Raw genomic sequence first — 27,754 nt, 5'->3', positions numbered from 1 at the left:
AGCACTTTGGAAACATTTTTGTTGTTTAAATGTGCTATATAAATAAAGTGGATTGGATTGGATTCTCTGTTTTTAACAGAACAGTGAATACATAAATAATATACCATAAGTAAGTTAACAAATATTAAATACTTAAATAATCATTATCTAATTTTTTTAAAGGTTCAAGAAGTTTATCATAATTGTTCTTCTTTGTACTTTGGGAACACTCGTAGTGTGTAGTTACAGTAATTATGTCTTAACCTTAACAAACACTGTTTAAAACTATGCAGTATTGCATCTTGAGATATGCAGCAATGTAAACGGGGGAAGTCTTCTCAATTTTTTTCCCTTCGGCCATGGTTCTATAATAATATCCTAAGCAGTAAACCTTATTTTTTTAATCTATAATAATACGTACAGTAAATATGAACGGTTGTTTGCCTACATGTGCAAAGTATTGAAACATAAATGTTGTTGTAGTGAAGTGAAGTCAAGTCAATAATATTTATATAGCGCTTTTCTCTAGTGACTCAAAGCGCTTTACATAGTGAAACCCAATATCTAAGTTACATTTAAACCAATGTGGGTGGCACTGAGAGCAGGTGGGTAAAGTGTCTTGCTCAAGGACACAACGGCAGTGACTAGGATGGCAGAAGCTAGGATCGAACCTGGAACCCTCAAGTTGCTGGCACGGCCACCCTACCAACCGAGCTATACCGCCCCATCATAGTGCACTGTACGTTTCCAGTGTTGCAAACAAGCAGTGCACCATCATTGAAAACAGACAAGAAGTAACATGAGGTGTGTAAGATACATGTGTCTAATCTAGCGAATATATTTGCCGTCTTTACAGACAGAGCGAACCACACAAAACATTAACTGTCTCACAGTGAAAGGAGGGAAAGTCAGCAGGGTGCATGGTTTTTGTGATAGTGTGGGGGCGTTTGGCAAACAGGAAGTTGATCACACATTCAACTTTTCATGACATAATATGCTACAGGAGAATTATGATACCAACTGTATACCCGGTTTATTAAATGCATCATCAAGAGAGTTCACAAAAGTCAAAAGACATCAGTGTGTACTGTACAGTATGGCTTTGCCATGTTGCAGCGCTCGTGAAAATAAACCTGCTTTCCTTGACTGTAGTGCATTTTCCAAAAAACACCTCTTAGAAATGTTGGTTACTAATTTATTCTTTATTAAAAATAAGAGCGGGCCAGGGGGAAGGATACATCTTCTATTCTTTTCATATTCTTCATGTTCTCTCTCTAGCTTCAAGGACAGTATGGAAAAGTCTTCTTACTCTGATTGGCTCATCAATAACAGCATTGCCGAGCTGGTCGCATCCACTGGACTTCCTGTAAACATCAGCGACGCTTACCAGGACCCTCGCTTTGATGCTGAGGTAACCAAACTCTGAAATCACATACAACAATACTGTCTTATGTACCATCAAAGTTGACTTAAGTTGCCAAATATATTTCTTGTGAACATAATTTTAGCTTTCTGCACTGTAATTCCTGATAAATGCATGTTTATCAGCCATGTGCGATTTTTCTGATGTTTTTATTGCCAAAATTTCCAAGTGTATGGATATGTAGCCCAGTGTTTTTCAACCTTTTTTGAGCCAAGGCACATTGTTTTCATTAAAAAAATACGGAGGCACACCACCAACAGAAAAGGTTAAAAAATGAAACTCCACCAGGTTGTCGTGCCTTATTTTGAGTTTGTTGTTGTTTCCTGTGTGTAGTGCTTTAGTTACTGTCTTGCGCTGTTATTTTGGTGACTCTTCTTGTTTTTTTGGTGTTCTCCTGTAGCAGCTTTACGCCTTCCTTTGAGTGCTATTGCCCGCACCTGCTTTGTTTTCGCAATCAATACTATTGAAGTTGTGCGTATGCTACCCTTCTTTGTGGGGACATTGTTGATTGTCATATCATGTAGGGATGTGCTTTGTGGACGTTGTCTTTGCTCCACACGCTGTAAGTTTTTACTGTCGTCCAGCATTCTGTTTTTGTTGACTTTGTAGCCAGTTCAGTTTTACTTTTGTTTTACATAGCCATCCTTATGCTTCAGTGCCTTTTCCTAGCGGGACTGGCCTTTTGTTAATTTTTGGTTTTAGCGTTACATACCTTTTTACCTGCACGCTGTCTCTCACTGTGCTCTGCATATTGGGATCACGACAAACCATCCTCGACGCGTTCCAACTTCTACAAAGCAATGAACTTCCTGCTGCCACCTACTGATATGGAGTATTACAAGATTACCCTGCCAAGCTCTACACAGCACGAGCACTAGACAACACACACATTATTATGATTATTGATTTGCAAAAAATCTTTTTTGGACCAATTAGGTGAAGTTGCATAATTTCCCACGGCACACCAGACAATATCTCATGGCACACTTGTTGAAAATCACTGATCTAGCCTACCATTTACCAAGCCTGCAATTGGTGTACCAGTGAGGGGGAGCAATACAGACTGTCCTTTTAGGGGTTGGAATCTTTGAGCGCCTAACAATTCGATTGGAGTCCTGGGGTGACAATTCGATTCAGAAACGATTCAACACAATTTTCGATTCAAACGATTCTTTTTTTTATGCGGGAATGCTGAAAAGCATTCACACAAGTATGATGAAAACAGGTTAGAAGTTAGAAAAGTTTGTTCTGGTTCCATGGAGATTGCCTAAGAGTGTATTTTTAAAAATAGATTCTTATAAAAAAAAAAGAAAAATATTAGGGTTTTTTTTCAAATAGTTTTTAGAAAATTATGAATCGATTTATAATCGGGATGAATAAAAATGGCGATTTGGATGCAAACCGATTTTTTGTGCCTCCTTACTGTCCTTCATTGATGGTTTGAAAATAATATTGCCCGTCACAATAAACAATAAACAAACACAATACCAGCAAGGCATTTGGGAAAAAAAAACTCCAACCACAACGACAAACGTTTCGTAAAAAGGGATCTATGATGAATTTAGTCTTTTTTATTTTTTGTCCTGTCCAGCTACTCAGGCAAGTCACATAGTTGATGTAGATGCCCATATTGGCTGTACGAATTTACTTTACAAAAGAAAAGTGTGGGATACTTCTCTTGTTGCCTTATTTGTATTTGACTTTATTAAATGTAGGGGATAGAAAGAGAAAAAAAGGATACGGAGGGGGAAATTGCGGGGACAAGAGGGGGATAAGACATAGAGTCAACAACAGCAAACGCAACAATAACAACAACAGAACAACAACAATTTAGTCTTTTTTGACTTATAAATGTTGTTACATTGTTGGATACTTATGTTAAACAATACCAAAGCGTTAAAGCTCAAAGGCCTACTGAAATGATTTTTTTTTATTTAAATGGGGATAGCAGATCTATTCTATGTGTCATACTTGATCATTTCGCGATATTGCCATATTTTTGCTGAAAGGATTTAATATAAAACAACGACGATAAAGATCGCAACTTTTGGTATCTGATAAAAAAAAGGCTTGCCCCTACCGGAAGTAGCGTGACGTAGTTAATTGAACATATCCACAAAGTTCCTTATTGTTTATAATGATGGCCGCCAGAAGTGAGAGAGATTCGGACCGAGAAAGCGACGATTTCCCCATTAATTTGAGCGAGGATGAAAGATTTGTGGATGAGAAAAATGCAAGTGAAGGACTAGTGGGGAGTGGAAGCGATTCAGATAGGGAAGATGCTGTGAGAGCCGGGGGTGACCTGATATTCAGCTGGGAATGACTACAACAGTAAATAAACACAAGACATATATATACTCTATTAGCCACAACACAACCAGGCTTATATTTAATATGCCACAAATTAATCCCGCATAAAAACACCTAGGTGTTTGTTATGCTAGCTCCTAGCTACTAGCTATAACTAGCTCGAGCGGGTTATATGGACGGGATCCCGTATATATAACCCGCCAATACAATTCAAACACCTGCACAACACACACAGTCACTCAGCCCAAAGAACCGTTCACCTAACCCAAGGTTCATAAAGCTTATATATTTAACCAAAGTTACGTACATGAGACGCACGTACGGGCAGGCAATCAAATGTTTGGAAGCACGTGGGTGGGACCTGATATTCAGCTGGGAATGACTACAACAGTAAATAGACACAAGACAAATATATACTCTATTAGCCACAACACACCCAGGCTTATATTTAATATGCCACAAATTAATCCCGCATAACAAACACGTAGGTGTTTGTTATGCTAGCTCCTAGCTACTAGCTCGAGCTAGTTATAGCTCGAGCGGGTAATATGGACGGGATCCCGTATATATAACCCGCCAATACAATTCAAACACCTGCACAACACACACACTCACTCAGCCCAAAGGACCGTTCACCTAACCCAAGGTTCATAAAGCTTATATATTTAACCAAAGTTACGTACGTGACACGCACGTACGGGCAAGCGATCAAATGTTTGGAAGCGCGCGGGTGGGACCTGATATTCAGCTGGGAATGACTACAACAGTAAATAAACACAAGACATATATATACTCTATTAGCCACAACACAACCAGGCTTATATTTAATATGCCACAAATTAATCCCGCATAAAAACACCTAGCTCCTAGCTCGAGCTAGTTATAGCAAGCGATCAAATGTTTGGAAGCACAGCTACGTACTCACGGTATCGCGTCTGTGTATCCAAATCAAAGTCCTCCTGGTTAGAGTCTCTGTTGTCCGAGTTCTTCGATCTTGACTGCATCTTTCGGGAATGTAAACAAACACCGGCTGTGTTGTGTTGCTGACTTCCCTCGCAAAATATCAGCTTCGCACCGACAACTTCTTTGCTTGCTCAGCTTCTTTCTCCATAATGCAATGAACAAATTGCAACAGATTCACCAACACAGATGTCCAGAATACTGTGGAATAATGAGATGAAAACAGAGCTATTTCGTATTGGCTTCAATGGGGAAGCCATACCTCTGTTAAACTGGCTACGTCACGCGCATACGTCATCATACCGAGACGTTATCAAGCGGAAGTGTGGCGGGAAATTTAAAATTGCACTTTATAAGTTAACCCGGCCGTATTGGCATGTGTTGCAATGTTAAGATTTCATCATTGATATATAAACTATCAGACTGTGTGGTCGGTAGTAGTGGGTTTCAGTAGGCCTTTAAAGTTCATGCATTTTGCCTTGAGTTTGCACGCAGTTTTGGATGACTGTCTGGCTACGTCGTGACGTCACCACCTAGTGAAGGCACTTATTCAGACATTAGGGGCCTGATCTACTAAGATCCAAATATCACACACTAAACAGTCTGTGCAAACTATAAAATTGCATGTACTATTAGTAATTGTACTGTGTTTCATCTACAAAGACTGCATGAAACGTGGTGCAGGCCGCCCTATTTAAAAGGAGGTTTTTGCTTGTACTAAAGGCATTATGTGCCCTCCACATTCACGTTATCGTGCTCTCCAACCTGTTTGCGATGTTGTTGAACTAAGAGCACACATCTATAATCTTTAATACTTTTTCTGCAATATAGAATCACAGTCTACTGACAACAGAAACTATTTTTAGCGTGCTGATGGTGCACTTGGCTCAGAGGCGGCGTACCATTTCAAAAGCAGCACATTCATGCATCTGGAATGATCCACATGTAAGAAAGTACATACTGAAAGACGTTCTTTCATGCAGGAGTTATATTATATATTATATTATTAATATAGCAGCAGACAACAAAACGCATCAATTGAATTTGTTTTTATTATCCCCTTAAGTCATCCAGCAGCTATAAAATTATACAATTATATTGCTGAATAGACAATATATCTTGTCATCTTAATATCTGACAGTCCATTTATGTTGACAAGCATACGTAGAACGGATGATTCTCTGTCCAACATCTGTGTTTGTAGCGCGGTTACTTCTTTTCTCACTGCCGTGTGCGCAACTGTTGCAGGTCCCAGGTAGCCAGGACAAGCAGTCAGATAATAATGTCCTGTTATACAGGAGGAAAAATCACACAGAACGTTTCAGATGTTTACAGACTGGTCGCTCTCATCAGAATTTATTAACAGAAATTAGAAATCCACAATTCACTTCATTTCCCATATATTTTGTCACTTTGTGTTATCATGTACATGTCTTTTACTTTATCTTCACCTCTATTTTCATCAAAACACTCCATAAACTATCATTAAACCGTTACTGTATCACTGGAGTTATAATTACCATAACAATACTGTATGCCTTTGCCATATATTTTCACACAACCCACATCATCACTCCAAAACATACAATATAGTGCCCAATTAGACATTATTTCACTGTCTTATCTTTCTCAGGAATATTCACCTTTAACTTAATGCACAATTTAGCAACATTCATTTAAATACTTTACTTTTCTTCATATTCTTCTTCTTATAATAGCAGCTTTAAGTTACTGTACTTGAAATGTTCATTGACCATTCCTGAGAGCTTAACTTATATAACCATGTCTAAACACAACAAAATAGCATGTAAAACCTCTTTCAGAACACACACATTACACAAATATACATTGTAAAATCAATAAGAAAATGGGAGCTCTAATTTGGGAGTCTGAATTAGGATCAGAAGTTCCTATACAAACATTGCACACTCACGTCGCCATTTTGTATTGATTAATGCAGCTGTGCACTGGATTCATTCACAAATACAAACTACAACTCACAAACACTTTAGAGTTAGGCTCCACCATCAGAATGTATACTTAAACTTATAAAGATCACATGGATATTATTCAGTGAGTGGATTCACCAAAACTAACCTGTTATACAGGAGGAAAAATCACACAGAACGTTTCAGATGTTTACAGACTGGTCGCTCTCATCAGAATGACGAGAAGCTTCTGGTCTGCAGGTAATAGCATTCAATTGGGAAGAAACGCCCTACTGCCCCCTACTGACCAATTTGAATAGTGATAAATGTGGAATGACAGCTCCAAAAACGAATTCAAACCACAAAATAAAATAAATAAATCAACACAAAAATGTGACACATTATGGGTGGGTCACACAACCGCCAGTTTGCACATAACTTTCAGACGCACTCAATGAATATGCAAAAAAGCACCTGCAGAACAATGATTAGTCTTGATTAGGGATGTAACAGTATCAACATCTCACAATATGAGATTATCATGGTATTAAGCCCATGGCACGATATTATTGTGGTATATGTCCAAAAAAAGACTAAAATATTTTATTTTATGTGTAATGATGTGGCAAGAATGTTTAGGATAAACACACTTACTGTAATGGAACATAAACATAATGTATATATATACAAAATGTGTGTATATATATATATATATATATATATATATATATATATATATATATATATATATATATATATATATATATATATATATATATATATATATATATATATATATATATATATATATATATATATATATATATATATAAATAAATATATATATATATATTAGGGCTGTGAAGCTTTGGGTGTCCCACGATTCGATTCAAAATCGATTCTTGGGGTCACGATTTGATTCAAAATCAAAAAAAAATTATTTTTTATTTTTTTTAAATGAAAACAATACACAACAATAATAATGTAATACAATTTCAAAACCAAACCCAACCCAGCAACATTCAGAATAGCAATAAACAGAGCAATTGAGGACACACAAACATGACACGGAACAATCTAAAAGTAGTGAGACAAAAATGAATATTATCAACAACAGTATCAATATTAGTAACAATTTCAACATAGCAGTGATTAAAAATCCCTCATTGATATTATCATTACAGACATTAATAAAAAAAAATAAAAAAAAGAACAATAGTGTCACAGTGGCTTACTTGCATCGCATCTCATAAACTTGACAACACATTGTGTCCAATATTTTCCACAATTATATAATAAGTCATATTTTGGTTAATTTAATAGTTAAAACAAATTTAAATAATGGATCCCATATTCCAATATATGACTCATTATTATCAATCAATCAATCAATGTTTATTTATATAGCCCTAAATCACAAGTGTCTCAAAGGGCTGTACAAGCCACAACGACATCCTCGGTACAGAGCCCACATACGGGCAAGGAAAACTCACCCCAGTGGGACGTCAATGTGAATGACTATGAGAAACCTTGGAGAGGACCGCATATGTGGGTAACCCCCCCCCCCCCCCCCCCTCTAGGGGAGACCGAAAGCAATGGATGTCGAGTGGGTCTGACATAATATTGTGAAAGTCCAACACATCAGCGAAAGTCCAGTCCGTGGTGGGGCCAGCAGGAACCATCCCGAGCGGAGACGGGTCAGCAGCATAGAGATGTCCCCATCCGATGAACAGGCTAGCGGTCCACCCCGGAGCAGAGTAGAAAAGAAAAGAAACGGCAGATCAACTGGTCTAAAAAGGGAGTCTATTTAAAGGCTAGAGTATACAAATGAGTTTTAAGATGAGACTTAAATGCTTCTACTGAGGTAGCATCTCTAACTTTTACCGGGAGGGCATTCCATAATATTGGAATAGCCCGCAGACTTTTTTTGGGCTCTGGGAATCACTAATAAGCCGGAGTTCTTTGAACGCAGATTTCTTGCCGGGACATATGGTACAATACAATCGGCAAGATAGGCAGGAGCTTGACCGTGTAGTATTTTATACGTAAGTAGTAAAACCTTAAAGTCGCATCTTAGGTGCACAGGATGCCAGTGCAAGTGAGCCAGTATAGACGTAATATGATCAAACTTTCTTGTTTTTGTCAAAAGTCTAGCAGCCGCATTTTATCTAAACTAAATATAGTTTTTTCTACTGATATCATCTCCATAGCTTGTGTGTACCAGTCAGTATGAGTTGGACTATCAACATCTATCCATTTTTTTAATGTTACCCTTTTTGTTATTATGCATATTGAAAGAAATGCATTTTTACTCTTTGATGACACGTTACTAAATTGATGGAGATCCCCAAGAATACAAGTTTGCAGTGTCATTGGGATGTTTATATTAAGGACTGTGATTGCTTCTTTTGTTGTTTTCAACCATAACTCTTTTATTCTCTGACATTCCCACAATAAATGTATGAAGTGTCGGCTGCCCGACACTTCATACATAACTTGCTATCTACTACACCAATTTTAAACAGCTGAGAAGATGTAGAATACAATATATTCAATATCTTAAATTGAGTCAGTTTATCTTTAATGCTTCTAAAGGGCTTATTGGCATTTTTCCAAATATAATTCCATGATATGTCTCTTTCATCTAAAATGTTTAAGTCCATCATCCATTTCCGAACACATGCATCATTTGCATTTCTAGTGTGGTGTTCATTTATTATTCCATAAAATAGTTTAATTAATTTCTTAAATGTATCTTGATTAAAAAGTGCATCTTCCAGTTCATGGCTATTTAAAGACATACTTTCAGAGGATATGAATTTATTTACAGCGTGTTTTAAAGAGATAACATTTAAAAAATTATTTCTGGGTACATTATATTGATCAACTAAATCATTGAACGGTTTAAAGGAGTTTTATTAATAATATGATGAGGTTTATTAATACCTCTGTCTTTCCATGTTGTCCATTTAACCACATTTTTATTAATAATGAAATTAGGATTGTACCAAAGCGGTTGATTTACAGATGTCATTGACTTGATTCCTAGTATTTTGTGACACAGTTTTAGAATGTTAAAGGTGGCTTCTATTGGGCTCTGCCTCAATTCATTAGGTATTTTTTTAATATAATAAAAACTCCCCACATTAATGTCCAAATTCATTAACATATTTTTTTCTATGTTGATCCAGTCCTTATCTGCAGAAGAATGAAATAAGTGGCTTGCTTGTTCACAACCGAAGGAGATATAATAATGTAAGAAGTTTGGTAATTGTAGTCTTCCTTTATCTTGTGTACAAGACAACCTTTGGTGTAATGTGTAGTCCTAGATATATGATTTCTGCCTCTTTCCATTTAATTTTGGAGTTCTGAACTTGTGATTTCTTGCAGTGTTTATTAAGTGGTAATATGTCACATTTGTCCCAATTGACTTTATACCCTGATAAACAGCCATATTCAGTGATGACATTATTGATATAGTGAAGAGAGGAGTTAACATGTGACAGGTAGAGAATTATGTCATCACAATACATCGATAGCTTATTATACTGAGAGACCATTTTTATACCATGAATATTATTTTCACTTCTTATTTTCGTAGCTAAGGGTTCAATAACCAAATTAAATAATAATCCAGATGCAGGACATCCCTGTTTTACTCCTCTTTTTAACGAAAAAGGTTCTGAAATATGATTATTGGTTTTGACTGATGCCATGGGCCTTGTATAAAGCATCTTAATCCATTGTATAAAATTATCTCCAAATTCAAATTACGTAATGTGCAAAACTTAAATGACCAGTTTATGCGGTCGAATGCCTTCTCCGCATCAATAGTATATACTGCTGTGGGATAAGGGAGACTTCTAGCATAATAAATAACATTAAACAATTTCCTTGTATTGTCTGAAGATTGTCGACCTTCCACAAAGCCAGTTTGGTCAGTATGAATTAATTTTCCTATTACATTAGATAATCGTGTGGCTAAGATTTTTGCCAACTATGTATTGAATGAATAGAGAATCGTTTTGAATCGGGGAAAAATCGTTTTTGAATCGAGAATCGTGTTGAATTGACAAAAAAAAAAAATCGATTTTGAATCGAATCGTGACCCCAAGAATCAATATTGAATCGAATCGTGGGACATCCAAAGATTCACAGCCCTAGTGTATATGTATACAGTCTTAGCACTAGGAATTTTCAAAATGGGGACCCATCAAGTCATAAAAATGGGGTCCCACATTCTTGTAAGCGTTTTGAAAAAAATGATAAATGTATACGTTATCCTGTTATATCTTACATTCTATATTGTTTTTCGTCATAAACGTTACTTCATTAATTAAAAAAAAAATACAAAAGAAAAAAATTTTTTATGCATGTGTAAATGTTTTCAGTTATAAACATTCACTCACTTTCTTCTTTCCTTTATAGATCTAAACCTTACCGCTGCCGCTAGTTTTTTCTATATTTTGTGGTTGTAGGTGTATTTATTTCAGTATAAAAGTGTAAAAAGTTTTTTGTTTCTGTCATGAAATTATGATAATGGTGTGCCAGGGCATACATGCATATGACAAATGTAATTGATTATTCTCACCTGTATGTAGATCATTAAAAAGCGCCACATCTACAGGTCATTAATGGAAGCTTACACAGGTACAATTTTATTCTGAGAATGTCATCCAGGAATGTTTTTAAATGTTTCACTTGAATCCATGTCATTTACAGTATTTGCACAAAACTTAGAAAGTTTTATCTAAAATTCTTCTAGGGTGTATTGTGTAAGGGAATTTGCCAGCGATCACAGCAGTCAGTTTTCTTCCTCATTTTTGTACTGACTTACGCATCGATCTGATCATTGACGGTACAGCAGTTGAGCTAAAAGACAGAGTACAGCCAAAATAAATTGCATGATTAAACTTAAGTCTTTACATGATTACTGATATAATATTTTCTGAGTAATCACATGATTAACTTGTTATTTTGACAGCCCTAGTCCCTAGTAATATGTATAGGTTGTTAAACTTTTGTGCCAATGTGATTGTTGTTCTTATTTATCTTTCGCTTGTGTTGTTGCCCAAAAATAAATTGCAAGTGATATTTTTTGTATGACTATTGTTAAGTACTTTTGAGAGGCATTGTTAATGTTCTAACTTTATTAAAGTGTATTTTTCTACAGTATCTATCTTTTTGATGTAACAATAACGTTTTCATTATTGTTTAATAGGTTGAGCATCACATTAAAAAGTCTTGCAAAAATGAAAAAAATTGGCTGAAATCAGCTATCACCTACTAACTTTTTTGTGATTAATAAAAATGAGTCCAAATTCACAAGTTTTGTTGTTGATTATGCTAAATATGTACATAATAAACCACATGAAGTTGGTATATCAATTGAAGAATACAGAAGGGGGACACATTTTATGGCAGCACAGAAAATTGCTGAAATATTCGGTATCCCCTACTAACTTTTTGTAATTAATAAAATGAGTCCAAATGTACACATTTAGCTGTAAATGATACTAAAAGTGTACATAATAAACCACATGAAATTACTACATAATTTGAGGGAAATAGTGTATATATATATATACACACACATATACATATATATATATATATATATATATATATATATATATATATATAAACATACATACATACATACATACATACATACATACATACATACATACATACATTAATAACAACGATAACCATTCATCTGCATTGGTTACATATATATATATATATATATATATATATATATATATATATATATATATATATATATATATATATATATATATATATATATATATATATATATATATGTATAGATATAGATAAATAAATAAATAAAATAAAATAATATATATATATATATATATATATATATATATATATATATATATATATATATATATATATATATATATATATATATACATATGTATATATATATATATATATATATATATATATATATATATATATATATATATATATATATATATATATATATATATATATATATATATATATATATATATATCATTTTCTTCTGACTACTTAAGCTCTCCAGTCCCTTCACTTGGCGGCAGTAGATTCCTGATGATTCACCCTTCCAGTCGTGTACATCTCCTCTGCTTTGGCTCCACTCACGCTTCTCATTCCCTGTGGCTCAGTCCCAGTGTTGCTGTGTAGTGTTAACTGTTACATCTCCACACCTTCTGTGTGAATTCTGTTCCTCACACTTAAAGTGTTCATCATTAGTTATTTTTTCCTCACTCATTTTTGAGTGCTCTTTTTGTTACTGTCATTATTTATTGTATGCTCTGCGTTTGGGTCCTACTCCGGCTAAGCCGATCGTGACAAGTAGGTCTTTTTTTCAACTCGCAGTCAAAGGGGGAGAAGCTCCTCTGCTTCAGGCCATGAAGAAACACAAATAAATGTAAAATAAAATGGTATCTTCATCTCATTGTGGCATGTGCATAATAACACTGACGTGCGACATGCAGTGACATAAATGCTGCTAAAAACTACTTTTCTATGCTCTCTCTTAATCGATCGGAGAGTGTGCATGTGTACCTAATGGTGTGACTGGGTGAGTTTATATAATATATGCAATTTTTTTCCGACCGTATTTAGAAAAAAGATAAAAGCCACCACTTCAAGATATATTTTTCTATAAATGTACACAACTGCGTACATTTTCAAAAGATAAATTGTGATACTTTTGGAGAGGGTGGGGTGTGGTTTCTTAATTTGCAATCTGGGAACATTTCCACACTCAAACTTCTTGCAGACAGACTCAAAAAGATGGTTATAAAAGTGACTGTCAAGCAAATTAATGTAAAATTTGCACTAAAGCATATCCAATACATATCATCTAGACCAGTGTTTTTCAACCTTTTTTGAGCCAAGGCACATTTTTTTAAATGAAAAAATCCGAAGGCACACCACCTGCAGAAATCATTTAAACATTTAACTTGATATTGACAATAAAAAGTCATTGTCGCAATTGTTGAATATGAATTTAAACCATAACCAAGCTTGCGTCACTATACTTGTCTCAAAGTAGTGTCACAACTTGTCACATCACGCCGTGAGTTATTTGGTATTTTTTGGTGTTTTCCTGTGTGTAGTGTCTTGTGCTCCTATTTTGGTGGCTTTTCCTGTTTTGTTGGTATTTTCCTGTAGCAGTTTCATGTCTTCCTTTGAGCGCTATTCCCCGCACCTGCTTTGTTTTATCAATCAAGACTATTTCAGTTGTTTTTATCCTTCTTTGTGTGGACATAGTTGTCATGTCATGTACGGATGTACTTTGTGGATGACATCTCTGCTCCACATGCTGTAAGTCTTTGCTGTAGTCCAGCATTCTGTTTTTCTTAACGTTGTAGCCAGTTCAGTTTTAGTTTCGTTCTGCATAGCCATCCCTAAGCTTCAATGCCTTTTTTTAGGAGCACTCATCTTTTGTTTATTTTTGGTTTAAGCATAAGATACCCTTTTACCTGCACACTGCCTCCCGCTGTCGTCTTCATATTGTGATCATGACAAACCATGTTCCCGACGTCTACAAAGCAATTAGCTACCTACTGAGGTGGCAGTAGGTAGCTAATTGCTTTGTAGATAGATGATATGGAAGAGTATTACACGGTTACTCTGCCGAGCTCTAGACAGCACTGACACTCAACAACAGCACATTATTTGCGCATTATAATTACTGGTTTGCAAAAAATATTTTCAACCCAATTAGGTGAAATTACAAAATCCCACGGCACACCAGACTGTATCTCACGGCACACCAGTGACGACAAGGAAGTGTTTTAAATGTAGATTAAAATCATCATTGGTCCCCTTTAATTGTTAAGAGTCAGAACTGTGCATTATTACCTATACCATCTGCAAAAGCATAAAGCCGGAAATGTTAACACAAGACATGAACAAACTATCAGTAAGTGTTGAGACATGGAGATAGGCTAAGATTATATAGTATGCTTCTTCCTACTTCTTTTCAGAAATGTTGGGTTGTGAAAGTGGAAACGTGATGAACTTTAATGAAACTGTTAACCTAGCATTTTCGAACACCACTAAGCCATTATTGCGATAAGGGCTTTTAGCAGTTAGTATCATTAGAGACACGTGTTGTAAGCCTCTTTCTGCTTCAGGTATCCAGTGTTTGACATTGGAGCCATTAAGCAGAAATTGCACAAACAGAGCATATTAGTCCTCCTGGTGCTAAACCCACCACTTGCCTGTAGGCTCTGTATCAACCATACAGGTTGTTCAGCTCCATGGGCTCTTTCGAGCTCCACATACCATATCTCTTCCATCAGAGGTGGTGCATGAATTAATAATTAATAACCCAGTGGAAAAAACACAATTTATGAAGAGTTTAATATTAAACAGGTGGGTATTGTGTAAAATGTTTGTTCTGGAACTTCTGAGGTCTCATTACTTCAAGTATAATGCTGAGTACAGTGTATGTAAATATGTTTCCAATGCAGATGAATGGTTATCGTTGTTATTAATGTATTTACCATCATTTTTTTAGGCGGACCAGTTTTCAGACTTCCACATCCGCTCAGTGCTTTGTGTTCCTATATGGAACAGCAATCACCAAATTATCGGTAAGTTAACCAAGTTAATTCAATGTGACAAATTATTAAGGGGACTGTCTGTTTATAGTAGACGATTGACAAAATAAATAAACACATTGACAGTATCATATTCATTTCTATAGATGTTCTCATTCATCAAGGTCATTGCATTCTCAGGGCATTCAATCGATCGCAGCTGGACTGTTTGGTTCTTCATCAGTTCATGCTCATAGACTTAAATTGGTCAGATCTAGTCTTAGTCCTAGATAGTCCAGTTGCGATCCATTGAATGCGCTAAGAATCATATTCATTGTATTCGTAATTGGCCATGGCACTAGGGCTGCAACTAACGATTAATTTGATAATCGATTAATCTGTCGATTATTATTTCGATTAATCGATTAATAATCGGATACAAGAGACAAACTACATTTCTATCCTTTCCAGTATTTTATTGAAAAAAAACAGCATACTGGCACCATACTTATTTTGATTATTGTTTCTCAGCTGTTTGTACATGTTGCAGTTTATAAATAAAAGTTTATAAAAAAAATTTTTTTTTAAATTGCCTCTGCGCATGCGCATAGCATAGATCCAACAAATCGATGACTAAATTAATCGCCAACTATTTTTATAATCGATTTTAATCTATTTAATTGATTAATTGTTGCAGCCCTACATGGCACATGTACATGTATTCTTTATAGATGCTGTGGTAGAGACAAAAAGTAAGTAAAAAGCATGAATTTGGAAATACAAATGAACTGTCTTCTGTTGCCCCTTTTTGTGTTTTGTTTATGACACAAGCTAGACAGAGTTGCTCGTGAGAAGAGAGTGTTGAAAAAAACGATACATGATTTCATTCTAGAGTCCAAAAGTTTTTCTGGTCCAATAAGACCAGAAAAAGTGGCTGGATTTGTAGCTGGTCGCTTTTCTGAAAGAGACAGTTTAGAGGTGTCAGAAGGTCATTAAGTTGGCAACGCCGATCGCTCCTGCTACGTCTTCTTATTCTCTGCCACACTACCAATTGATATAAGGTTTGTTAGGATGTAGAAATACAATGCTATCCACTGTATGGAGTTGGAACAACAATCTGAAATGTGCTACTAGTACCGAATTGGTACTTGGAAAATTTGGCCGGTGCTTAAATGGTGCCCGAACTGGTACTTAATAAATCGAAAAACATGCAATTTGGAAAAAATAAGAAATAAAATCCACAATAATTGTCATAATTATTAAAGAAATACAGATCATACATAATGTACAAAAAAATTATGAAAATGTATTTTAATGCAACTTCATTGGTGCATAATGAGGATGTCTTGTCATTGTTTGTTGTTGTTGTTGTTGTTGTTGTTGTTGTGGCGACTGGCTAGCTCTGCGGCTCTATTGGTTTTCATGAGGGATGTTGTTTCTGCATATTAAGGTCGGAAATAAAGTTTAAAAAGAGTGTCAGACTCTGTACTTCTGTTGGGACGCTACATTACTCAGAAGACGTTACTTGCGCAATATCATTGCCAAGCATTGTCACACGTGGCTGAGTCTGCATTCATTGATCACCAATATAAGGCACCGATAGCTACTTCTTTTTTCAGTGTGTTTACTACCGTTAACGTTGGCACCGGTACCATTATGGAATTAAAGTCAAAGAGTATTAATTGTTCAAGAAAACTACAGTGGTCATTGATGTCATGCTGTTACAAGCTCTTGCAGGAGAAGAGGAATTTATCCTTTCTGACTAGCCTGGGACAATAATTCAAGAAGAAACACCTTAAAGAGAACAGAGGTTAAAGTTATGCGTTTTCTTGCATATTCTTCTTCACATTCGCAGTCAGTGCCGCTGCCAGCTCAATGTAGATGCCCTGTACGACTGCTTCTGAAATGCCCATAAAAAGTGGTACATGTCTGCTGCATGTTTCAAAACATAGCAAAACGTGACAGGCAGGAGCATTATAAGCTCTCCAAGGTGATGCCCCGTATTGTTACCTTGTTTAAATAAGGCGGTCGGCACCACTTTTCAGTTGTAAACGCAGTCTTAGTAGATCACATGCATCACGCTCACTAATAGCACATGCAAGATTATTCTTTGCACGCGTGTTCTTGTGTCGTCTGCCATAAAGACTACTCATTCAAAATGAAATCTCAATAAATACAGCTGTAAATTCTGGGGTTGAATGTTAGACCATGCGGGCAGTTTATTGCACCTTAGAAGTGGGCTAAAAAGTAGCTGTTAATAACCCCAATGTCTTCAAGCATTCAATAGTACTCTGATTCTGAACATTTCGAAATGTTTAACTTTTAGGCTTGAGACAATGGTTAGGCTTTAAAAAGTGTATTTAAGATTATATTGGTATCTTATATTGGTACGCCCCTTTTTTCGACAAAAATAGTACCCCATGTTTTTATATGCCATCTTGGTTATTGTACAGCTAAACGTTGCATTTGTCCACATCGTTTCCGCGTAATCAAGTACCCAAAAAAAGAAACCCAAGCCTGCCTTTTTTTTAATTGGGTACGGCTGTAAAATTAATCCACTATGGGCCCAAAGAAAGTTGTGAATGCCAGCACTAAAGAAGGTGAAAAATACTATTGAGTAAAAAAACACCTCAGGGAATGCATTATCAGCTTATTGTCGTTATCTTCAGCAAGTCTTTAGTGAACTTAAAAGTGATTTGGATTTCCATTTATCCATTTAATTTGGCATTTAAATGTGTTTTGCATTGATTTTTGCCTTTTAAAAATATAATTGATCTATAAATTGTGTTTTGTGTTGTTGGACTTATATTATTTCGTTATGAAAACAGTACTTCCGTTTTGGGTACGATTTGTTTTTTGTCTCACCTTTTGAAAAGTATTACTAACAAAAACTTAAGTACCATTGTTTTTTGCTGCAAAACAGTGGCACATTTTTGTTGGTCAATTAAATTATGAACAAAAGCTCAAAAAGAGAACCAATGGATACAATTGCAAAACACTAATCATTGTTACATTTTGCTGAATACACGTTCTGTGTTCGTTGAAGTGTACGTACAAACTTTATTGTTTATTTTGTCTTAGAAGACGTTTCGCCTCTCATCCGAATAGGCTTCATAAGTTCATGCTCATAGATTTAGATTGGTCTGATCGAGTCGAGCGGCTGTTGCCAATACCTCAGTAGGCTTCATCCGTTAATGCTCATAGACTTAGATTGGTCAGATCTAGTCTAGAGGTATTTTGTGGCAGAACAATAGCTAACTACTACAAGTCGAAAATAGTCGGATTACCTCAATATTACCTCAATGCTATAATGGGGAAATTACACTTCAACGACTGTCGTTGGCTTTGACAGTAGGACTGCTTGTTTTGCATCAAAGTAAATTTTCTCACTACGAGAGGGCGAAACCATCCTTGCCCAGGCACACCCTCCTGGTTTTGGAGTATATATATTTAATGTTTTGGCACTAGCCCCTATATTAGATCTGACCAATCTAAATCCAAGACTAGATTTGATCAATCTAAGTCTATGAACATGAACTAATTAAGCTGGCACCAGCCGCTAAACTAGATTTGACCAATCTAAGTCTAAGACTAGATCTGATCAATCTAAGTCTATGAACATGAACTGATGAAGCTGACGGATGTAGTGGCACCAGCCGCTAGACTAGATCTGACCAATGTAAGTCTAAGACTAAATCTGACCAATCTAAGTCTATAAGTATGAACTGATGAAGCCTACTCTGATGAGAGGCGAAACATCTTCTAAGACAAACCAAACAGTCCAGTTGCGATCGATTGAATGCCCCGAGATTACAATGACCTTGATGAATGAGAACATTAATAAACATAGGTACAAACTTGTTACTGTTAACAGTAATGCAGATACTAATGCTAACAACGTAAATTCTGTCTTGGCTGATCGTACACCAACGTAGTTGCTTAACCGTGGGAATGATGGAGACACTTTTCTAATTTTTACAAGCCAGCACTATTAACTTCATTTTGATTTGATTTTAGGCTACTTCTGCTTTAAGTTGCTTTAAGATGAAAGTTTTTCTCAGGTAAACTCAGCATATTTGATGTGAGGATGTAGATTGTCCTTCTGTTTGACTCTGTGAACAGAAGGTTCATGGCAAAATCAGATATTTCTTATTGTCGAGAGCTCAAAACACTCGTAAACGTTTTTGTGTGTCTGTATGCGGAGTAAAACTATGGAACAAACTGGACTTACAACACAAGCAATGCCAAACTATTACTCGATTTAAACTATTATACAAACATGGGGTCTGGTTCAAATATAGAGATGAGGGTCTTTAATTTGACCTGCTGCTGTACTGTCTCAAAGTGTTAACATGTGCTCAATGTTTCCTTACCATTATTGCTATGTTGTCTATTACCATTATTGCTATGTTGTCTATTACCATTGTTGGTATATTCATTATTCCTACATTGTTGATACAAATTATTGTTACAGTGTAATAATTATTGTTACCTGTGGTAATGCCACTATGATACAACATTTGTATTATAATCCTTGAACAAAGTAAGAGTGAAACTCATGTGAATAATCACTGAATGGAAAACGGGGGGTGGGATTACATAAATTATCTTCTTCCCACTCCCTTTCAGGCAAAACTGGACAATCATGCATTACATACTATACATTACCTTTTGCACTATATAATTTATATTATTATGTGTTGTCAACTTTGTACTTTTTTATGTCATTGCCTGAAATAAATAAATAAATGAAAAAAAAAATGAATGAAAAAATCCCAACTGCAGTGAATCTGTCTACTGTCATAATGTATAAAGACATAAGAATGGCCCGCTCTCCCCTTGAACTCAAATAGCACTCAGTAGACCTCACCCCCCCCCCCCACCCCTTCCTCTTCCGCACCAAGGTCCAACAGTCTTTTTTTTTTTATATAATCAATAATACACCCATAACTGCTCACGTTGGTGGTTGCAGATTGCTTGCACCATTTGTCAGTTGTACAGTGGTTGATGAAATGCTAACCCCCCCATAAAAATACATGCATTGATTGTTTAAAAAAAACTTGGTCAATTTTGAAGGTGGGGAATGGAAAATTATTGGCAATGGGGGGACCACGGGGTGAGTAAACACACAGTAATTATTGAATATATTTTACAAACATGCATCTCACCCATTGCCGGCTGATAGTTGTGTGATACATGTAAATAGATAGATAGATAGTACTTTATGGAAGCAGCTTGGCAGATTTAAATGACACCTTATCATAAATTGTATGATTTTTTTTAAAAACATTTGTTTATTGGGTTTTTGACATATACAGTCCAGAAATACAGTTAAACACATGTCTAATAGGTACGCTGCTGCTAGAGTTCTAACAAAGACCAAAAAATGTGAGCACATTACACCAATTCTTAAATCCTTACATTGGCTCCCTGTACATCAGAGAATTGATTTCAAAATCCTCCTGCTCACATATAAATTGGTCTAGGGCCCAAGTATATCACTGATATGCTCCCACTATATAAGCCCTCTAGATCACTAAGATCTTCTGAGACCAATCTGTTAGCGGTTCCAAGAGTAAACTCAAATCAAGGGAGAGCATCATTCAGTCACTATGCAACAAATAGCTGGAATAAACTTCCTGAAGATGTCAGACTCTCCCCAACTCTGACTACTTTTAAAACTAGACTGAAGACTTTTATGTTCACCTTAGCTTTCAGCTAAATCTTTTAATCTTTTAACTTTTAACGTCTGCACTGTTTTTATTTTTATTGTCTGCATTTTAATTTTGCTTTTATTTTCTTTCATTTCACTTTGTTGTCTGTGAAGCACTTTGAGTCTGCCTTGTGTATGAAAAGCGCTATACAAATAAAGTTGCCTTGCCTTGCCTTGCCTAATGTTCTTTTTTTCTCCCTCAAAAAAAGTAACCCACAAAAATGATATATGTAAAAAAAGATTTAAAACAATAAAAAACATGCATCAGTCAAAAAAGTACAGTCAAATATTGACATGAAGCCACAGACAACTGCACTCCTGAATGTCCCAACACGGTGCATCACTAAACAAAAGCAGACAAAAGGCTCATCAATTATCTACCTTTCAATTACTTTTCAATCGGTGTTAAATTTGAGATCAGTCTCTTTTACGTATAGTATTTTTGGAAAACCACCCCATATTCCTGAGACTTCACAGAACAACCGTTCAATGTCAGCCTAATTTTATCTAATTTAAGGAAATAAAGAATATCTCTAATCCAGCAGGTGTGGCAGGGAGGCGCTGCAGCCTTCCAATTTAGCACAAGTTCCAAGTTCTTTTTAGATTTGCTAAGAGAAGAAGACAGAAGGGCTACTCCAAATAGTCCACTTAGAGGATTCGGTTCCATCTTTTCGCCAATTACCAAAGACAAAGTATTAAAAATCTCAATCCAATCACTGCACAGGGATAAGGAAATACAAACATATGTATTAAGTTAGCTGGAGACTGTTGACACGGATCACATAATACCAATATTCTGTCATTCATTTTAGCCAGCCGGACATTGATATAATAGGTACAATGTATTAGCTTGCATTGAATAAGGCTGTGTCTAGCACAAATAGAAGACTTATGAACTTAAAATCTCTGTCCAGCGCTCCTCAGATAGGGTCACTCCTAAATCACCCTCCCAAAGTGACTTAATTGAATTCAGAGATTCAGGGCATAAATGAAAACATTTGATCGTATCCATCCATGCATTTTCTACCACTTGTCCCTTACGGGGTCGCGGGGGGTGCTGGAGCCTATGCCAGCTGCACACGGGAATATGTGTAATTGATCCTTTTAAAGTCGGGAGTGGTATCAAAAAAGCATCTAAAACTGTGTTAGTCGGTAGGTTTGGAAACCGAGGAAATGTATTACAAACAAAACTGAAAATCTGTAGATATCTAAAAAGAAAGTGTTGATTAGGTAGTGAAAATGTATCTCAAAGTTGCTGGAAAGAGGCAAAAATGTTGTCAATGCATAAATCTTTAATGTTGTTAATCCCCAGACTTGACCATCTTAAAAAGTCACTATTGACAAGAGAGGGAGGGAAAGCATGCTTATCAGTAATGGGTGCAAGACTAGAAATAGTCTGTAAACCAGAATAGCGCTTAAACTGAACCCAAATTCTGAATGAAGTTTTTACAATTGGATTTTTCATAAAAGCGGAAGTTGAAGAGTGGATGGGAGAGTGAACCAGAGCCCTAAGAGATACTGGTTTAGTTGAGTAAGCATCCATAACCAGCCATAACGAAGGGGGATCAAATGCTTCATATATTTAAGAATTCTAATGTTGGTGGCCCAGTAGTAAAACATAAAGTTTGGTAGTTCTAATCTTCCTGACGATTTGGGTCTCTGTAAATATTGTTTATGTCACATGAGTTTTTTTTTATCCCAAAATCTCACAATGTAATTTACAAAAGAAGGACTGAGTGAGAAAAAGTGGTATACACTGGAACAATTAGGAGAATCACAGGAGTACATTCGTTTAAACAGAGTTGACGCGATCCACTGTAGATAAATTAAGTAAGGACCAGCGATAAAAATCTCGCTGGATTCTGGACAACAGTGGAACAAAGTTGGCTTTATAGCGCTCTGCAAACATACAGTATGTGTGACCTGGACGCCCAAGTCTGTGAAACTTTGCGTGGCAATTTTAAACGGAAAATTATGCAGAGGATATTTCTTAGCAGCAGAATTTATAGGGAATATTAAAATTTTACCCAAGTTCAGTTTGTAGTCAGACACGTGCCCAAAAGCTTGGAGAGTACCTAAGACAGCTGAGACAGAGACTGCGCTTTCCGAGACATATAGTAGGAGGTCATCTGCATAGAGCGAGACTTTCACCTGCACATTGTGTCTACATATGCCAGGAAAAAGCGAGTTGGTACAAAGTGCTTTTGACAGAAACTCAATGGCAAGAGCAAAAAGCAATTGCCTCATGGGGGGCACCCCTGTTGTGTGGAACGGTAAACGTGAGAATATTCGGATTTAATTTTATTTGCCTGAGGAGGAGATGAATATAGGAGCTTAGTCCATGAAATAAAATGGTTGCCAAAGACGAATATCTCCAGGACATAAAATAGATGATTCCACTTCACTCGGATAAAAGCCTTTTCAGCATCTATAGCAGTGGTTCTTAACCTGGGTTCGATCGAACCCCAGGGGTTCGGTGAGTTGGCTTCAGGGGTTCGGCGGAGCCTCCGCCGCGGATGTCAAGACACACCCGACTCATTGTGTAAATAAAAAAACTTCTCCCTATTGGCGTATTATGGATACCCTCAAACAATGTTCCCTCTAATTTTCCATATGCGTGAGCAAATGCAAAAACTCCTTGAGCATTCAGTGGCGCACATGTGAGCACACCTGTCCAAACCTGACTAAATAACAAATTAAATGTTTTATTATTATAATCAAATGACAGCTGTCATTTCCATGAGATTATTTTCTAATATAAGTGTTTTGGCCCACTTACAATGACAATAACAAAAAATATTGTTTTTCCATGAGCTGTGTACTAGTATTGTATGTCTGGGTGGAAAACGTAGAAAAGGAACAGATTTTGCTGTGTAAATAAATACATTATTTTATTTGATCATTTATCATTTAAAATGACATGAGAGTGGCGTTTGGATTTAGATTGGTTTCTCAAAGGCAACAGCAGAAGTCACACTGAGTTGCAGGTGTGTAATTTGTTATGAGTTCATGCACTGTGTTGGTTTTGTTCTATGAACAAGGTGATGTTCATGCACAGTTCATTTTGTGCACCAGTAAAAAAACATAGCTTTGCCTTGAATTTGAAAAATTTTTATTTTTATTTTTTTCACTAAAGAAGGGTTCGGTGAATGCGGATATGAAACTGGTGGGGTTCGGTACCTCCAACAAGGTTAAGAACCACTGATCTATAGATATCACTGCCTCTTCAGTGTTAAGAGCAGGCACATCATACAACATATTGAAAAGACGTCGAAGATTAGAATCGCAGTGCCTATTCCGAATGAACCCGGTTTGATCCGCACTAATAATAGAAGGAAAAATAGTATCCAGACGTAAAGCCAGCAGTTTGGATAGTAATTTAAAGTCCACATTTAACAGACTAATAGGGCGATATGAAGTGTATGACAAAAGGTCCTTGCCTTTTTTTCAAAAGGAGAGATATTGAAGCTTGGTTGAGCGTTTGCAGATGGCGGCCAGATTCAAAGGTTTCATTGTACATGTCCAATAATAGAGGGGCTAGCTTATTCCAAAATCTGTTTAAAAATTTGGGAGGATAGCCTTCTGGTCCCGTTTCCGTTTAATTCAATCCCGCAGCAGTAATTGAATTTAATTCAATTCTGCAGCACCTGAGTTAACACGTTAATTTTGAAAGCCCTAATATATATACTATATATTTGCAGTGACACTTGTTTTCTGGTTGAAAGTACAATTGAAATGTAATGTTCATATAGTGTTTTGTTTAATTCCCATTGAAAAATCAGTTCAATAGAATAATCAACATTGATCAATCAATTGATCTATCTTGATTTATTTAACAGGTGTGGCCCAGGTGTTGAACCGCCTTGATGGGAAACCATTTGATGATGCAGATCAGCGTCTCTTTGAGGTACGCCTCTCTCCCGTGTATCTTTAATGACTTGACCACTGGAAATGGTTTTTTAATCTATGCATTTTTTTCATAGGCATTTGTGATCTTTTGTGGACTTGGCATCAACAACACCATCATGTACGACCAGGTGAAGAAGTCCTGGGCCAAACAGTCTGTGGCTTTGGATGTAAGAATACAGCACCTCCAAGAATTGAATACTTACAGTTAAGCCCAAAATTATTCATAATGTTCAATCCAGACATTTTAACAGAGAAAATCTTTGTCTAAAATTATTCATGCAATTCATAAAGGTATATCCCACTTTATCAATGTATATGGCTATATCTCTACACTATACCAGTAGTATTACTACATGCAGCTAATAGCAGATTATATGGAAGCAGTCTATTAACTATAGAGTCATCCCTCGTTTATCACTGTCAATTGGTTCCAGACATGACCGTGATAAATGAATTTCCGCAAAGTAGCAATTATTAATCATAAATCAAGTATTTTAAAAGCTAGGGAATAAAAACCTGTTTACGACCTTCTAAATATGTTTTAACATCCATCTTCTTTCGCTTATCCGAGGTCGGGTCGAGGGGGCTGCAGCTTAAGCACAGAAGCCCAGACTTCCTTCTCCCCACCACTTTGTCCAGCTCAGAGGAGTATTTTAACTACCTCGGCAACCTCGGTCCTAGAAATTGGACAGCCCACCACAGATTCCCAGGGCACTCCTTTGTAAGTGGGATTGAGGAGGTTTTCGAAGTATTTCCTCCATCGATCCACAACGATTACAGTCATGGTCAGCAGCACACCATCCTCACTGCACACAGTGTTGACAGTGCACTGCTTCCCCCTCCTGAGACGGCGGCAGATGGTGGTCCAGAATCGCTTTGAATCCGTCTGGAAGTCGTTTTCCATGACTTCCCCGAACACCTCCCATGTCTGAGTTTTTGCCTCCGCGACCGCCGAAGCCGCACACCGCTTGGCCTGTTGGGACCTGTCCGAGTCCCATGAGCCAAAAAAACAGATAGGACTATTTCCTCAGCTTGACGGCATCCCTCACCACTGGTGTCGACCAGCGGGTTCTGGGATTTCTGCCACGACCTGTACCAACCACCTTGTGGCCACAGCTCCGATCGGCCGCCTCGACAATAGATGTACATGGTCCGCTCGGGCTCAATATCCAGTGCCTCCCTCGTGACATGTTCAAAGTTCTTACGGAGGTGGGAATTGAAGCTCTCTCTGGCAGGAGGCTCTGCCAGACGTTCCCAGCAGACCCTCACAATGCGTTTGGACCTGCCAGGTCTGTCCGGCATCCTCCCCCACCATTGTTGCCAACTCACCACTAGGTGGTGATCATTTAACATTTTAATACCTTTTAACATTAGGAGAGCCTCTAGACATGAAATAACACCCTTCAGTCACTTTTACACTTTTTTAATCCAATATAGAAGCAGTGGCCGCAGTACAGAATAGTGCGCTCTGATTGGATTGGTCAATACAACTGTGGAATTGATATTTAATAGTATTTTTAGCCATTTTATGCTTGAAAATACTTAATTTAGGACCAAAAAGTGAAGAATATGCTTTAAAAAAGATTTTAAAAATCTGTGATGTGATTGAAATTTGATACACGATGTGGCGCGGGACTACTGTTGTAATAAATTGTGCAATATTGCACTCTAAATTGTCCTATAAAATGTAAAAAAAAACAACAACGTTGTAACAACTCAACAAAGAATATTTCCATTTAACAAGGTCAGAATATAAATAATAAATAAATACATTTTAACTACGTTTAACTGTATTGTAGGTTATTTTCCAACACATTTTTTTTGGTTGCCATTTCTTTGTCAACATTTTTCCTAGAAGTCAAAACAATATGCTAAACTCAGTTTATAGATGACACTCTCTCATAAGTTTTTGTTGACAATAAGGAGAGGAAAGGCAACACAATCCCTGATCTTCCTCACAGTGTTATGTCGCCATCCAACATTACTTAACAATGAAAGTGGTTGGGTGCATCATACCAGTAAGCAGACTTTCATTTGCAGATGTATATAGAAATGATGCATGAATGAGGGATTTGGCGAGTGAAGAGATATAGAGCAGGGTTGAATAATCATTTGTGACCTAATAAGCAACTGCAGTTTTGTGCAAGATATTTCCTCGGGAAATAAAGGAAACATCACAATGATTGGCGCCCACTTGGAGGAAAGTCAAAACTTTCCCAGATGCTTATAACTAAAGTGCTGCAATTGTGATGTTCAGTATCATGGCCAAAGCTTCATGCTTCTTCTCTGTGATGCACTGGGTGAATTATTGATTTGAAAAATAGTTCAAGTGACACTGTTGTCATTATTTTTCAGGTTCTGTCTTACCACGCCACTTGCTCCAAGACTGAAGTAGACAAATTCAAGGTAAATGCCTTTTACTACGGTATTGTTATCCACTGTGAAGTCTACAGTTGACTCACAATCCATGTGTGAGTTTTTTTGCAATTTTTCAAGGCATGGATGGAGATGTATTTCAATATTCATATTCACTTGCAGCACTTGGTTTGGTTGTTTCTCTACTGGTCAGTTGGATGATGAAAAAGATAGAAGTACCATGAAAGCATGTGGTGGCTTAAGCATGGGCTAAGGGAAGCCCATTATATTTTTTCAGGAAAACAATGGGGGCACATACAGGAACTCATTAGGTTTCTTGAGCGTTGTGAGAGATGAGTTTTTTTTTTTAAAACTAAATAAAAACATTAAATAACATGGATCTGTGTGAAAAACTGGCATATTTCTCTTTCTATTTTTGAAAATATGCTAATTTAGGTGCAGATATCATCATTGATTGTATCATTAGCCTATTTACATTCAATTAATTCAGTGCACTGTTAAAAAAAAACGCTTTATGCTTTACCCCACCACCACCTTTCTCGAAAATGATTTATGGCATGATCCACTCAAGTTTTGCGTGTAT

The 27,754-nt window shown here is 36.5% G+C and overlaps 1 protein-coding gene across 1 annotated transcript in view; it reads left to right on the top strand.

Annotated features, from left to right (window-relative positions):
* Positions 1-27,754, top strand: part of LOC133664282 (dual 3',5'-cyclic-AMP and -GMP phosphodiesterase 11A-like) — a 129,557-nt gene that overhangs the window by 60,014 nt on the left and 41,789 nt on the right. The window contains exons 6-10 of the mRNA XM_062068794.1: positions 1,258-1,390; positions 15,152-15,227; positions 24,726-24,793; positions 24,870-24,962; positions 27,151-27,201. Coding sequence (XP_061924778.1) covers positions 1,258-1,390; positions 15,152-15,227; positions 24,726-24,793; positions 24,870-24,962; positions 27,151-27,201 — 421 coding nt within the window. The remainder of the gene's footprint in view (positions 1-1,257; positions 1,391-15,151; positions 15,228-24,725; positions 24,794-24,869; positions 24,963-27,150; positions 27,202-27,754) is intronic.

Source organism: Entelurus aequoreus, linkage group LG14 (assembly GCF_033978785.1).
Source record: "Entelurus aequoreus isolate RoL-2023_Sb linkage group LG14, RoL_Eaeq_v1.1, whole genome shotgun sequence".
Classification (NCBI taxonomy): Eukaryota; Metazoa; Chordata; class Actinopteri; order Syngnathiformes; family Syngnathidae; genus Entelurus; species Entelurus aequoreus.
The sequence above is the reverse complement of the archived record's forward strand: the minus strand, read 5'-3'. Positions and strand labels throughout refer to the sequence as shown.